The 14,981-nt window shown below is 43.2% G+C and overlaps 1 protein-coding gene across 2 annotated transcripts in view; it reads right to left on the bottom strand.

Annotated features, from left to right (window-relative positions):
- cnot4b (CCR4-NOT transcription complex, subunit 4b) overlaps window positions 1–14,981 on the bottom strand; it is an 83,315-nt gene that overhangs the window by 65,993 nt on the left and 2,341 nt on the right. The window contains exons 1-2 of one of the 2 annotated variants that reach the window (XM_027276112.1): window positions 8,113–8,160; window positions 848–1,071 (exon numbers count right to left, since the gene is read on the bottom strand). In XM_027276112.1, the coding sequence (XP_027131913.1) occupies window positions 848–1,024 (177 nt within the window). In that variant the 5' untranslated portion in view covers window positions 1,025–1,071; window positions 8,113–8,160. Of the gene's footprint in view, window positions 1–847; window positions 1,072–8,112; window positions 8,161–14,981 lie in introns of those variants that run through there. The other variant, XM_027276111.1, reaches the window with a different exon arrangement.

Below are 14,981 nucleotides of genomic sequence, written 5' to 3'. Positions count from 1 at the left end.
GTCCTGAGAGCGCAGTGTTCTAGAGGGGTAATAAGGTATTATGAGCTCTTTTAGATAAGATGGTGCCTGACCATGAAGAGCTTTGTAAGTAAGGAGAAGAATTTTAAATTCTATTCTAGATTTAATAGGTAGCCAATGCAAGGAAGCCAAAATGGGAGAGATGTGATCTCTGATATTACAATTACGGCAGACGCCAGAAAGGAGTGAAAAGAAGCATGAGGAGGAGATAGAGGTAGAGACAGTGATTTGCTGCTAGAGGAAGTGATAAAATGTAACCTGTAGGGGAAAAAAAGCAAGTGGAATGAGGCAATGTGCTAAGAGGAAAAAAAAAGTCAAAGCGTGAAAGAGTGTCAGGTACTGGTCGTTTGCTCGATGGCTCAGGACAGTAGTCATCGATTAAGTTGAATGAACCTGATGGTTTGATTGTCAGACTGCTCATCACACTGTGTTCTCTGATCTATACTATTTACATGGTGGAAAAGAAATCATCAACAGTGCAACAAAAGATGGAGAAAGTGTTTGGTTTTTCTTTGTTTCATTGTAAACTCAAGTCTGCTGGACTGTAAAACGACAAATATGAACATAATTATCTGGACTCTGCCTTTAAATTATTCAGCTTTTCTTCTCCTTCATTATTTTTTGCATGTGTGTATGTATACCATATATAATGTGTGTATGCACAACATATTGGATTTCACATACATCCTACCTGAATACTGTACTAGCACTGAATAGATATGAAGACAGCTGGTAGAACTGAGCATTAAGGCCTGCATGGATGAGATGAATGAATGTGTTTCTATCACTGCACCAGGCTGGACAGGCTTCAGACAGGACAGAGTTTTACCTTTCTGCAGGCAGGACAGAGACCGTTCTCGTCTGTCCTGATTCGATGCCAGCAGAAGCGGCAGATCTGGTATCCACAGGTGCAGGGGAAGAAGTTGACGTCGTCGATCTCCAGCGGTTCCATACACAGTGGGCACTCCATCGAGTCGTCCTTCACGTCGGGGTTCCGGGACATCATACAGTTTCTCACCACTGGAATGGTCAGCTTTCAGAGGAGCTGCAGGACTGGAAAAGAGAGGAATGGGAACTTAGCTAGGTACAACGGACTGATACTCCAGACAACAGCAGAACAAAAGAGTTAAAGGAAGCGAACTTCACAGTTAAAAGGTCCAGTGTGTAGGATTCAGTGACATTTAGTGAAGTTTCAGCTTCTACCTGAAGATGTTTCAGTTCTTTTGAGGACCACATGTGTGTGTCGTGGTCATAGTTCAGTCATAAACTCTAACACACTGGGTAACGTCTGTGCTGTTTGGCTCTCTACAGTAATAGAGGAAGTTTGGTCTACAAGGGGCTGAACTGCATTAAAATACCCATAAAATGAATGAAATAGACAATGTCATCATTGTGCTCTATAAACCATAGAATAGAGCCATCATAAGGAGATTTAAGTCATTTTACTTTAAAAAACAAGCTGGCCTGTGTCTTGAGATGCAGTCTAAGCACTGTAAAGTCACTCTAGACCGCCATGATGCCACCAATTCACACCAGAACCAAAAGGGGAGAGGTAGAAAAAAGAAAGTTTCAGACAGACAAGTGAAGCATCTCAAAATTCTCAGTCTTAAGGACTGAAGAAAGACCTCACGAGAACTGCGTGACAAGATCAACGCCACAATGACTAATGGTGCAACAGTGTCTTCAAGAAGTGTGTGTCAGAAACTGGGTGAAGAAGGACTTGTTGGCAGAATAGCAGCAAAGAAAGCACTACTGAAAGAGAAACAGAGTGAAACACCTGAAATCTGCAAAAGAACACAAGAAATGGACAAAGGAAAAGGAAGGGAGTGTTGTTTGAAGTTTGGCAACAAGTGAAGAGTGTATGTTAGATGAAGGGTGGGGTAGAGATATAAAAAGTGTCTCTTGCCAACAGTTAAACACAGAGGGGGGTAGTATTATGGTGTGGGGCCATTTCAGCCTCAGGAACAGGTGACTTAGTGAAAACTGATGCATCATGGATAAGAAAGTATACCACAACATTCTGGCGAGACACAGAATAGCATCTGGGAGTTATCTTATTAGGCCTGGATTCATTTTCCAAGAGGACAATGACCATAAACATTCTACACACAAACACAACTATTGTCTGAACTGCCTGTGACAGAAGGAATCTACTGAAACACTGAAAATGATGAGGACTGACTCCCTCAAAGTCTGGACCTCAACTCCATAGAGCAAATTTGGGGCGAGTTGGAAAATAAACTGGATAGATGTATTGTACATTCAAAGGAAAGCCTTTGGCTTGAGTTGCAGAAGGCACGGGATAACATTAGTGTTGAAGTTCTCAGGAAATATATTGACACAATGCCAGAGAGATGTGCTGCTTTAACTTCTGCAAAAGGTGGACATACTAAATATTCAAGTTCAAAGTAGATACAGTCAGTAGGACTCACTTCATCTGATATTTTTTGTATTCAGAGTAACATCTGCATGTTTCATGAACATTGTGAAATGAAATCATGTTTTGGAGGCAAAAAAAGGTCAATATTTTCAGATCTTCCAGGTGTTCTAATCATTTTGGCCACCACTGTTAACGATAGTATGACTCAGGACTAAGGACAAACAATGACTTGTAAGTGCTGCTTTCTAGCCACTGATGTGCGGATACAATGTGACAACGAGAGTTAATGAAGCTGTGGCACAGAGGGCTGCAGAGAAGATGTTAAACTTGGTTTGAAATAGTCTAAGTGTTCTAGAAACCTCTGCAGGCAGACGCTGCTGCTGCTTAATTGGTGAGAAATTGGGTGATTTCACAACACTGGATTTACTTTAATGCATGGCTGGATGCTGAAGCACTTTGTCTGTTAGCAGGATGTTTAGCTTCCATTTGGAGGCAGACTGCTGAGGGGGTTTCCCCCGAGGACCCTTTAAACTATATGGTCATGTAATGTTTGACTTGAGGACACCGGGAAGTGTAGTTCCTACCTTGGTAGTAAAGATTAAAACTACTATTCCACTGTTATAGTTTGCAGATTACAGGCAATCATGGTTCAAATTCATTTTGAGAAGGTTAGAACTTCAGTGGTCTAAAAAAAAAAAAAATCCTGTGGTGGCAAACTCACCACAGCTCCATCCAGTCTGTTCTGGCATCACACCATAGGAAACCAAAGAGAAGAGACAGAAAAGATCCAACAAACGTAACTCCTCTCAACAAAGTGCTTGGAGACGTATATAGTACGAGGGGTGGACCAAAGATGTCCATAATAGCAGAAACCTCTTAGTTTCTTACTTTGACAACAAAATCACATGACTTTCACATGCTACTAGGTGGTTTATTTTTTGTTGGTTAGCAAATAGCACCATGGCAAAAGCTGGGTCTGATTCTACACCTCAATAAAGTTTTCTTTGAGCTGAGAGGTACTCCTAAATCTAAACTTCTTAATGTCCCATCAGGGGACTGTGGATGATGGGACAGATGCTACACCGGCATCTGATGGACAGCTTATTGCCAACACAGACACCTGTTAAGTCAGTAAACACCTGCAGCCTGACAGCTAGACTTCCATAAAACCAACAACATTTTCAACATGTCAGAGCTCCCTGCACTGTACCTCTCACTGATCGAGTACCCAGCATATCCATGTGTGACTATCCCCGGCAGCAGGGCAGGGAGTGAGTGGATGACAGCTAAAAATACCATGTGTGCATGGAGGGGTGGAGTCAGCCGAGGCTTCTCTCTTTTAAGGGGAAGTCCAGATGGGCAGCAGCAGTGCTTCTACCAGCCTACCCTTTCCTCCCTGCTGGACATGTATGGTCATCACTGATTCCTGCAGCACCTCAGCTCAGGGAGCCACTCTGCAGGCAGCTGCCGCTGCATGAGATGAGTCTGAATAGCACGCTCCATGTCGGCCGTGAAATTAGTAACAGAACTTTTAGTGAGGCCAGCATTACTGCAGGTGCTGCAGGTGCTCATATATCCATAATAACCTCATAAGAGCTGACAGAGAAATATTCACTTCAACATCCACCAAATCAGCTAAAGTCATTCAGATCAGAGGTCGAGGTCTTCGGGTGTGCAAACCAGAAAGCTCAGTCTCAGTCTTCTTTCTTGTCAATACCTGGCTCCTACGTTACCCACAATGCAACCCGACTGCTCTCTGTGTACTGTCAGACACTGGGGTGTGTTACGTTAATGTAGCCTAGATGTGCTGGCCTCAAGCAGAGCTGAGGAGCAGGCTACAGAGGTATGAAAGATCACTTCTCTCTGACAGACACTGACCAAGTTGCTCCCGAAGGCTGTGCTGGTGTATGAATGTGGTGTATGAATGCTTAGATCCTTAAACTGATGAGCAGTTGGCACCTTGCACGGTAGCCAATGCCATCAGTGTATGAATGGGGTGAATGAGATATCTAGTGTAGAGCGCTTTGAGTGGTCGGAAGACTAGAAAGGCGCTTTATAAGTACAGTCCATTTACCATTTACTACAACACATACAGAAATATACAACGTCTAAATCCATACACCGGCTCAGGGGGCTGTACCGGCTCCTGAAAGTCCCCCAACCACTAGGTGGCAACATGCAGTAGTACTTCCCATAATACAGACACAGTTTAGTTGGACTACATTTGTGTTTGCATTTCTATTTCTGTTGTAAGACATCTAACAGTGATCTGTCTCATACCTGCTGCACTGTAATGCTGATCAAAGCATCATTTTATTGTCTGACAGAATCAACGTGGATCCATGCAGGTTACTGACATTTAAAGTCAGTGCTCATCATTTAGGTACACCTGCTGGAGCCCTGCAGAGCTGTCGTCCCAGCCTGTGCACAGACTCACAACGTTTGAAGGCAGGATGCTTTCCATCGCTCTTCTTCTGTCTGATAGTAACACGGCTGTTTGGGAGCTTTCTTTACCAGGGTGGAAGACTGTAACAGCGAACCCAGCAACTGTTCACCTGCTCCACTCCACAGGTTGTCTTCTGTGCACCACCCTCTTTATGTCAGGGGTTGCAGTGTACCTGGAAGGCTCCAATGTTCAATACAGGAGTAGAGGAGTGGTGCCATCTATTTCTATCCAGGTTGTCTTTGATGTACTGGAGAACCAGCTTCTCATCAGAATGTGGGTGAGTAGTAATTAGTAGTTTAGACTAGACACTGCTGTCTACTGTTTAGGTACAGAGACGGTGGTGGTTGCCTTGGAGCAGGTGGCAACTCTCCTATCACAGTGATATGTTGATATATTGATGACATCAAATGCAGTAGCTGGTTGGCACATGGTTTTACTCACGTTCACTCTTTTCTTCTTGGGGCAGCTGTGGCTCGGAGGTAGAGTGATCGGCAAGACACTGAACCCCAAATTGGTCCCGAAGGCTGTGCCATCAGTGTGTGAATTGGTCCATTTACCATTCTTAGGATCACTGTGGATACTGACAGTGGCTGGTCCACTAGAGGAGACTATTGCAGATTTTTGGTGTTCAGTGGGTCACTAATTGCTCTCCAGTTTCTCCTGACTTTGCCTCCTTAATTCCAGCTTTCAGTCTCGCACTGGTGTTGTATGGTTTTCAAAAGGCAACTTTGGCTCTGGATGGGGCCTTTACCTCTCCATTCAATGCTGTCTTTGTCATGGTGTCACTGTATTTCTCAAGACTGATATGGTTCTCCAGAGTGGAACATGTTCATGTAAAACAGTCCTGTAGAGTTACTGTAGCTCCATCTGTCCATTTGTCCACACCTGATGTTTGATGGTTTGACCCTTTTCATCAGCTCAGAGTAAGTAAGCAGGAGAAGCAGGGAAATGTGGTCGGATAGAGACATGGAGTCAGCGAGACCTGGGGTCAGAGAGACCTGGGGCCTCATGTACAAAGCATGCGTACGCACAAAAAAGGGACGTACGTCCTTTCCCACGCTCACGTTCAAATGTATCAAACGTGAAACAATCGTAGAAATGTGCGTGCCCCACACCAATTTCATAGCTGTCGTACGCACGTTTCTACAGCTATTGTTCCTTTGGCGACACTTAGAGGTGACGCTGGGAAACTGTTAATGATGTGAAAACAAGTAGTCATCTGAGTGATGTGCACATCAGAGACACACTTATGAACAATTAACACACCCACGTGTTTGCAATTATATAGGTGGATATAAAAGCATGCGTAATGTGATGAAGAAAATGATATTAACAAAGGCAGCGTTAGCGTTGTTAGAGGACCTTGCAAACGTGAGCGATTTAAGGAACGCGAGGATTTCCTTGCATGATAATTGGCTCATAAGCCGATTTCGGTTACCAAGGCCAGTGTTACTGGAGATGTGCGCAGAGCTGCGGCCGGCCCGAGAGCGCAACGGGGGCCGGCGAGTAGCTCGGGGTTGTGCTGACTATACGCTGGGGTTCCTGGCAACAGGGGCATTTCAGCGGGAGCTGTTTATCTAAGTAGGAAACATTTTCATTCCATCAATGTTCAAATCATATGTGATGATCTGTGATATATGTGATGTGAGCTAACTAACATCGCGGCAAGGTGGCCTGGTTCAACACAGGACTCATTCATTATGACTAACAGCATGGCTGGGAACAAGCTGGAGGCTGGCACGGTGCACGATGGGTGGCTTCTATTCGTTTAATTGTCCCGTATGTACATACGGGACAATTAAACGAATAAACTCTTTACTTACCCAGAAGCCGTGCCAGTGTGTCAATGCATATTTGGGCATGTGGCATTCAAATATCATGTTTTTGGTTTTCTTTATTTTCTGCTGGTGAAATTAGAGCTGCAGAGCTTTCTCACAAGCCCCTGATTGTCTCCCTGTGTTCAGTATTCTTGACAGTAAAAGCGGGCGTAAAATGTCAGCCACAGCGCCACACCTGTCCACACCTGTGTGTGCGCTGCTCGGATCCCACAGCATTTACAGCCTCACACACACGCTACCACTCATGTCTTTTTTTGGTCATATTTATCCCTGTTGACAGGGTACCAAACAGAATCTCCACTTCATTCACTAGAATCTTTAACTTAGACTCTGTGAAATTCATTTTCTTTCCTTTGTTCATCGCGTTATCTGATCGAACAAAGAGGTGAATCTCAGGTCCAGGGCCTATTTAAATAGATTTGCATATGTAAATGGAGGCGTGGACAGGGAGGAGTTGCACGTGCGCTCAATTCCACGTTGATTGGGATGTACAAAAGAAACGTGCTTGGATCCATGCGAACGCACACTTTGATACATCTGAATATTTTTGTGCGTACGACAGTTTCCGGGTTCTGGCGTACGGCAAGTTTTAGTAGGAAATCCACGCAAGTATTCGTACATGAGGCCCCTGGAGTCTCAGAGACCTGGAGTCATAGAGACCTGGAGTCACAGAGACCTGGAGTCACAGAGACTTGGAGTCACAGAGACCTGGAGTCATCGAGACCTAAAGTCTAGGACCCGGAGTCACAGAGACCGGAGTCACAGAGACCTATAGTCATAGAGATATGGAGTCAGCGAGACCTGGAGTCATAGAGACCTGGAGTCATAGAGACTTGGCGTCATAAAGACCTGGAATCACAGAGACCGGAGTCATTGAGACCTAAAGTCATAGAGACCCGGAGTCACAGAGACCCAGAGTCAGAGAAACCTGGAGTCAGAGAGACCTAAAGTCATAGAGACTTGGCGTCTAGAGAACTGGAGTCGCAGAGACCTGGGACAAGGGACATTTGTTGTTTCCCCTGGTGGGGATTGTGGAAATGCTGAGTGGATTCAGGTAAAACAGTTCTAAGGTCTGTTTGATTAAAAATCACCAGCTCAATAAAAATACCACCTGCTAGTTTTGTCATGTAACCGATGACCTCATACAGCTGGCTGAGGTCAAACAGTATGCGAAGTTATTCTATTCTGAAGTCAGGTATTAATGAGATATTAAAATATATATTTGTATTTTATCAGTGTCAATCGATACTTATGAATAAACTGAACCTTCCACACTGTGTACATAGAGTTTGTGACGAGGCTGAACTGGACTGGATTGAGTGTTTGTGTGGGACCGATATAGATTTGTATTCAGGTTAAGGCCTTCAGATAAAAAGGCAAATGAGTAGCATCACTGCTAACAGTTTGCTGAAGGAAACCTGCACACTCACTCTCTCTTCAAGGACTTGGTGGTGTCCTGTTACTCCTGTTTCCTCTCCATCATTTGCTTCCACCTGTAATGCAGCAGACCTTTAGCTGACACACATCAGCCCCACACCACCATCTGCTGAAAAACACAGCAGGCCAACAGCCACCACTGTCAGGACTGCTCGACTGTGACAAGACAGACTGTGAAAATCGAAGGGATGAAACATATTCTGAAGAAATCAGCCAGACGTGGCGACAACAATGACCTCAATGAGATACAAATAAAAACAGCCAGCCATGTTAGAAAGACAAGGGCAGGTTTATAATGTCACATTTGGGTTGTGACATTAGTTTGATAATCAGCTATTTTTATTAATATCTGAACAGAGAAAATTCTTTAAGAGTTGTAATACTAAGAGAAAGGACGCAGCTATTTAAAATGCTTGAAATGCCTTGTTTTGTTATAAGCAGACATGTAATAAAACAAAAACCTTTCAAGAGATTTATTTGTAAGTAGAACTTATCAAGTTTGAATTATTTATTGAACAATATTACGTAGTCCATGAGCTCAAATGTGTGTCTTCAATAGTCTCTGTGTGCTCTGGGCTCTAAAGTGTGGTCCAGGTACAGAAATCACCTGTGCAGGTAGGGGCGTGGCCTCAATAGCCCTGCAGCAAGCAGTGTGCTATGTGCATGTGACTGACGAATAGCAGATATTCAAGTGGACCTGCATGAAATCTGGTTGTTTAAGTCAACAGTATGCTAAAATATATTTTCATGCAATATATTTAAGTTCCCTGTTAAGGGCCAACCTTCAATTTTGTAAATTCCCAGTTTATTTCCAAAAAAAAATTTCCTCGCCACTGTCGCCAAGTGTTTGCTCATGGCAAAGAGTACAGTCTAGACCTGCTCTGTATGGAAGGTGTCATGAGATAACTTGTGTTATGATATGGCACATATATAAATTCTTGATAATTCCTATTAATTCCCATGGAAAGTTTCCCATGGGAATGAACTTTGAAAATTCCCAGAATTTCACAACCCTAAATGTGTATGCATGGTTAGCTCCTCAAACTGATGAGCAGTTGGCACCTTGCATGGTAGCCAATGCCATCAGTGTATGAATGTGTGTGAATGGGTGAATGAGATATGTAGTGTAAAAGAGCTTTGAGTGGTCAGAAGAATAGAAAGGTGTTAGCCTATAAGACACACACAACAAAAAGTCCACATGATGTAAATTAAATTTACCACGAAGGATGGTGACTAAACCTGGTCTGCTGTGTGCTGTCCACTTCTGTGGATGTACTGGAGAACAGACATGACAGGGAGGTTAACCTGTTGAATCTTGGCTGCTATGTGTCTCAGCATGTCATTGTCATGTGTCATGTGTTATTCAGAGGTTGTGCTATGCAGAACTGTCAACATGTTCTGGAAACAGTTAGAGAAAAGTGGTGGCATGGGTATCATGGTTTTTAAAACACACTGCAAAAATATCAATATATGTGTCAGGAGACATTCTGGCATTAGTTCTGTCAATATAGACAGAGAAGTAACCAAAGATAGTACACTTTGGTGGATTTGGTGACTCCTGTTTCTTTGTTTTAATGGAGGAAAATACTTTGGGTTTGCATTTATTTTACCTTCTATTTCTTTACATTTTGTTGGATTTTCCACAAAAACTGTTCACTGTTGCTATGAAGGCAGAGACAGTCAACAACATCACCTGGATGACTTGTGCTGATTCCAACAGCATGTGTTACCGTTTGACTACATAATGAACACAAACAACCTCTGAAAATGATTACAAATATCAGTAATATCGGACCGTGTGCAAACAGGTTTATTAGAAAAGAGAATGTGCAGTGCTGTAAAGGTCTACACCAACCATATTGTTCTTGAACGAACGATGTGAACGTCCACACTCATGAACGATACCATCTGTAAACAGTGGTCACAACACACACCGTGTAGTGGCGCTTCACGTATACTGACGACCTCTCACTGCTGTGCGTTGTGCAGAGAAACACAAAGAAACCCAGCAAGTCATGACAGATTTGATTCATGCTTTGTTAAAAAAGAGGACATCAGTTGGGACCCAACACATATTAGAGGCCTCATCAGCAATAAAGACCATTTGGCACTATGTCTCAGGTAAAATTACACTTTATTTAAGTGTGATTTGTGTTGTACAGTACCACCACACTGTCATCAAATCACTCTGAACGTGATCCCAACAGTATCACTGTCATTGTTACTGCTGTGATGTGGACTGCACTTGAGTTAGAACTAGAGTTGCAGGATACCCATGGTACCCACGTACAACGCGGTGCCAAATCGTAACGGTTCCTACTATACTAGAAAATTCTACACGACGTACTACGGACATGGATTACTATACTACTGGTGCCAGTTTCCCTATATAGCCGCCCCTCTGCTTCCTCTCGGCTTCTCACTGCACGTTTCTCCCTTGTAAACAAACCAAGATGGCAACTACTGCGACCAAACTACACAGCTGCTGAATGACAGGCTGTTTGCCTGTTACTGGTGACATCCGGGGTATGATAGGCTGTTTCCACACGCTGGGTCCGCCCCGTCTGTTAGCTGATTGGCTGTTCGTTGTTTCTGCTGGCAAGTACGAACTCCATGAAGACAGTTTCTACTTCAAAACAAACAACAAGCTAAAGCTCTGTCTCGCCCAGACATGCACACGGCTTACAGTCACAAAACACAAGACAACACACTCACCATGGCAGAAGCACCGGGCCTGAGCGGCGAGTCTGCCGCGACGTCGTCGTTAGTGGCAACCACTTAATTTTGCTCAAAAAACCAAACACGTTGTTTCGAAATTGTTTCAGTTTAATTCTTACTTCACCAGTATTTGTTTATCATGCACCAAACAACATTATGGTAATTAATAAGTATTTATAAACTTGTACAAATAACATGCAGTTCACCAAACAATAATAATATAAAAAAAAAAGGCTGCAGTATCGCAAATAATACCCGGAAACCGTGATAACTTTGTCTGGTACTGTATAGTATCATGGTTACTCATTTTGATATCGTGACAACTCTAGTTACAACAGCCAGTAGAAGTGCTAACGAGGTGTGTAAGCTACGTCATCTCCAGGTAGAACAACTGTAAAAAAGTTCTGTGAGAGAAGCGCCATCTCCTGGTCATACCCTGTAATTACACGAATGGGTGGAGTTACAGTAAAAAATAGACACGCCCGGGAGAAGGAGGGGGGTCTCTCCTTTCCCGGGACTTTGCAGGGAACCGGCTGGAAGTCAGCTGGAAGACGGCTGCCATTCAGCTGGCGTTCAGCTTGAACGGGAACTTTTAAGTTGCTACTACTGTAGAGACCTGGAGTCACAGAGACCTGGAGTCACAGAGACTTGGAGTCACAGAGACCTGGAGTCATCGAGACCTAAAGTCATAGAGACCCGGAGTCACAGAGACCCGGAGTCACAGAGACCTATAGTCATAGAGATATGGAGTCAGCGAGACCTGGAGTCATAGAGACCTGGAGTCATAGAGACTTGGCGTCATAAAGACCTGGAATCACAGAGACCTGGAGTCATTGAGACCTAAAGTCATAGAGACCCGGAGTCACAGAGACCCAGAGTCAGAGAAACCTGGAGTCAGAGAGACCTAAAGTCATAGAGACTTGGCGTCATAGAGAACTGGAGTCGCAGAGACCTGGGACAAGGGACATTTGTTGTTTCCCCTGGTGGGATTGTGGAAATGCTGAGTGGATTCAGGTAAAACAGTTCTAAGGTCTGTTTGATTAAAAATCACCAGCTCAATAAAAAATACCACCTGCTAGTTTTGTCATGTAACTGATGACCTCATACAGCTGGCTGAGGTCAAACAGTATGCGAAGTTATTCTATTCTGAAGTCAGGTATTAATGAGATATTAAAATATATATATTGTTATTTTATCAGTGTCAATCGATACTTATGAATAAACTGAACATTCCACACTGTGTACATAGAGTTTGTGACGAGGCTGAACTGGACTGGATTGAGTGTTTGTGTGGACCGATATAGATTTGTATTCAGGTTAAGGCCTTCAGATAAAAAGGCAAATGAGTAGCATCACTGCTAACAGTTTGCTGAAGGAAACCTGCACACTCACTCTCTCTTCAAGGACTTGGTGGTGTCCTGTTACTCCTGTTTCCTCTCCATCATTTGCTTCCACCTGTAAATGCAGCAGACCTTTAGCTGAGCACACATCAGCCCCACACCACCATCTGCTGAAAACACAGCAGGCCAACAGCCACCACTGTCAGGACTGCTCGACTGTGACAAGACAGACTGTGAAAATCAGAAGGGATGAAACATATTCTGAAGAAATCAGCCAGACGTGGCGACAACAATGACCTCAATGAGATACAAATAAAAACAGCAGCCATGTTAGAAAGACAAGGGCAGGTTTATAATGTCACATTTGGGTTGTGACATTAGTTTGATAATCAGCTATTTTTATTAATATCTGAACAGAGAAAATTCTTTAAGAGTTGTAAGTACTAAGAGAAAGGACGCAGCTATTTAAAATGCTTGAAATGCCTTGTTTTGTTATAAGCAGACATGTAAAATAAAACAAAAACCTTTCAAGAGATTTATTTGTAAGTAGAACTTTATCAAGTTTGAATTATTTTATTGAACAATATTACGTAGTCCATGAGCTCAAATGTGTGTCTTCAATAGTCTCTGTGTGCTCTGGGCTCTAAAGTGTGGTCCAGGTACAGAAATCACCTGTGCAGGTAGGGGGCGTGGCCTCAATAGCCCTGCAGCAAGCAGTGTGCTATGTGCATGTGACTGACGAATAGCAGATATTCAAGTGGACCTGCATGAAATCTGGTTGTTTAAGTCAACAGTATGCTAAAATATATTTTCATGCAATATATTTAAGTTCCCTGTTAAGGGCCAACCTTCAATTTTGTAAATTCCCAGTTTATTCCAAAAAAAATTTCCTCGCCACTGTCGCCAAGTGTTTGCTCATGGCAAAAGAGTACAGTCTAGACCTGCTCTGTATGGAAGGTGTCATGAGATAACTTGTGTTATGATATGGCACTATATAAATTCTTGATAATTCCTATTAATTCCCATGGAAAGTTTCCATGGGAATGAACTTTGAAAATTCCCAGAATTTCACAACCCTAAATGTGTATGCATGGTTAGCTCCTCAAACTGATGAGCAGTTGGCACCTTGCATGGTAGCCAATGCCATCAGTGTATGAATGTGTGTGAATGGGTGAATGAGATATGTAGTGTAAAAGAGCTTTGAGTGGTCAGAAGACTAGAAAGGTGTTAGCCTATAAGACACAACACAACAAAAGTCCACATGATGTAAAATTAAATTTACCACGAAGGATGGTGACTAAACTCTGGTCTGCTGTGTGCTGTCACTTCTGTGGATGATGACTGGAGAACAGACATGACAGGGAGGTTAACCTGTTGAATCTTGGCTGCTATGTGTCTCAGCATGTCATTGTCATGTGTCATGTGTTATTCAGAGGTTGTGCTATGCAGAACTGTCAACATGTTCTGGAACAGTTAGAGAAAAGTGGTGGCATGGGTATCATAGGTTTTTAAACACACTGCAAATATCAATATATGTGTCAGGAGACATTCTGAGCATTAGTTCTGTCAAATATAGACAGAGAAGTAACCAAAGATAAGTACACTTTGGTGGATTTGGTGACTCCTGTTTCTTTGTTTTAATGGAGGAAAATAACTTTGGGTTTGCATTTATTTTACCTTCTATTTCTTTACATTTTGTTGGATTTTCACAAAAACTGTTCACTGTTGCTATGAAGGCAGAGACAGTCAACAACATCACCTGGATGACTTGTGCTGATTCCAACAGCATGTGTTACCGTTTGACTACATAATGAACACAAACAACCTCTGAAATGATTACAAATATCAGTAATATCGGACCTGTGCAAACAGAGTTTATTAGAAAGAGAATGTGCAGTGCTGTAAAGGTCTACACCAACACATATTGTTCTTGAACGAACGATGTGAACGTCCACACTCATGAACGATAACCATCTGTAAACAGTGGTCACAAACACACCGTGTAGTGGCAGCTTCACGTATACTGACGACCTCTCACTGCTGTGCGTTGTGCAGAGAAACACAAAGAAACCCAGCAAGTCATGACAGATTTGATTCATGCTTTGTTAAAAAAGAGGACATCAGTGTGGACCCAACACATATTAGAGGCCTCATCAGCACTAAAGACCATTTGGCACTATGTCTCAGGTAAAATTACACTTTATTTAAGTGTGATTTGTGTTGTACAGTACCACCACACTGTCATCAAATCACTCTGAACGTGATCCCAACAGTATCACTGTCATTGTTACTGCTGTGATGTGGACTGCACTTGAGTTAGAACTAGAGTTGCAGGATACCCATGGTACCCACGGTACAACGCGGTGCCAAATCGTAACGGTTCCTACTATACTAGAAATTCTACACGACGGTACTACGGACATGGATTACTATACTACTGGTGCCAGTTTCCCTATATAGCCGCCACCTCTGCTCTCCTCTCGGCTTCTCACTGCACGTTTCTCCCTTGTAAACAAACCAAGATGGCAACTACTGCGACCAAACTACACAGCTGCTGAATGACAGGCTGTTTGCCTGTTACTGGTGACATCCGGGGATATGATAGGCTGTTTCCACACGCTGGGTCCGCCCGTCTGTTAGCTGATTGGCTGTTCGTTGTTTCTGCTGGCAAGTACGAACTCCATGAAGACAGTTCTACTTCAAAACAAACAACAAGCTAAAGCTCTGTCTCGCCCAGACATGCACACGGCTTACAGTCACAAACACAAGACAACACACTCACCATGGCAGAAGCACCGGGCCTG

The sequence above is a fragment of the Larimichthys crocea genome, unplaced genomic scaffold (assembly GCF_000972845.2).
Source record: "Larimichthys crocea isolate SSNF unplaced genomic scaffold, L_crocea_2.0 scaffold306, whole genome shotgun sequence".
In the NCBI taxonomy this organism is placed as follows: Eukaryota; Metazoa; Chordata; class Actinopteri; family Sciaenidae; genus Larimichthys; species Larimichthys crocea.
This window is presented reverse-complemented; position numbering and strand designations above follow the sequence as displayed.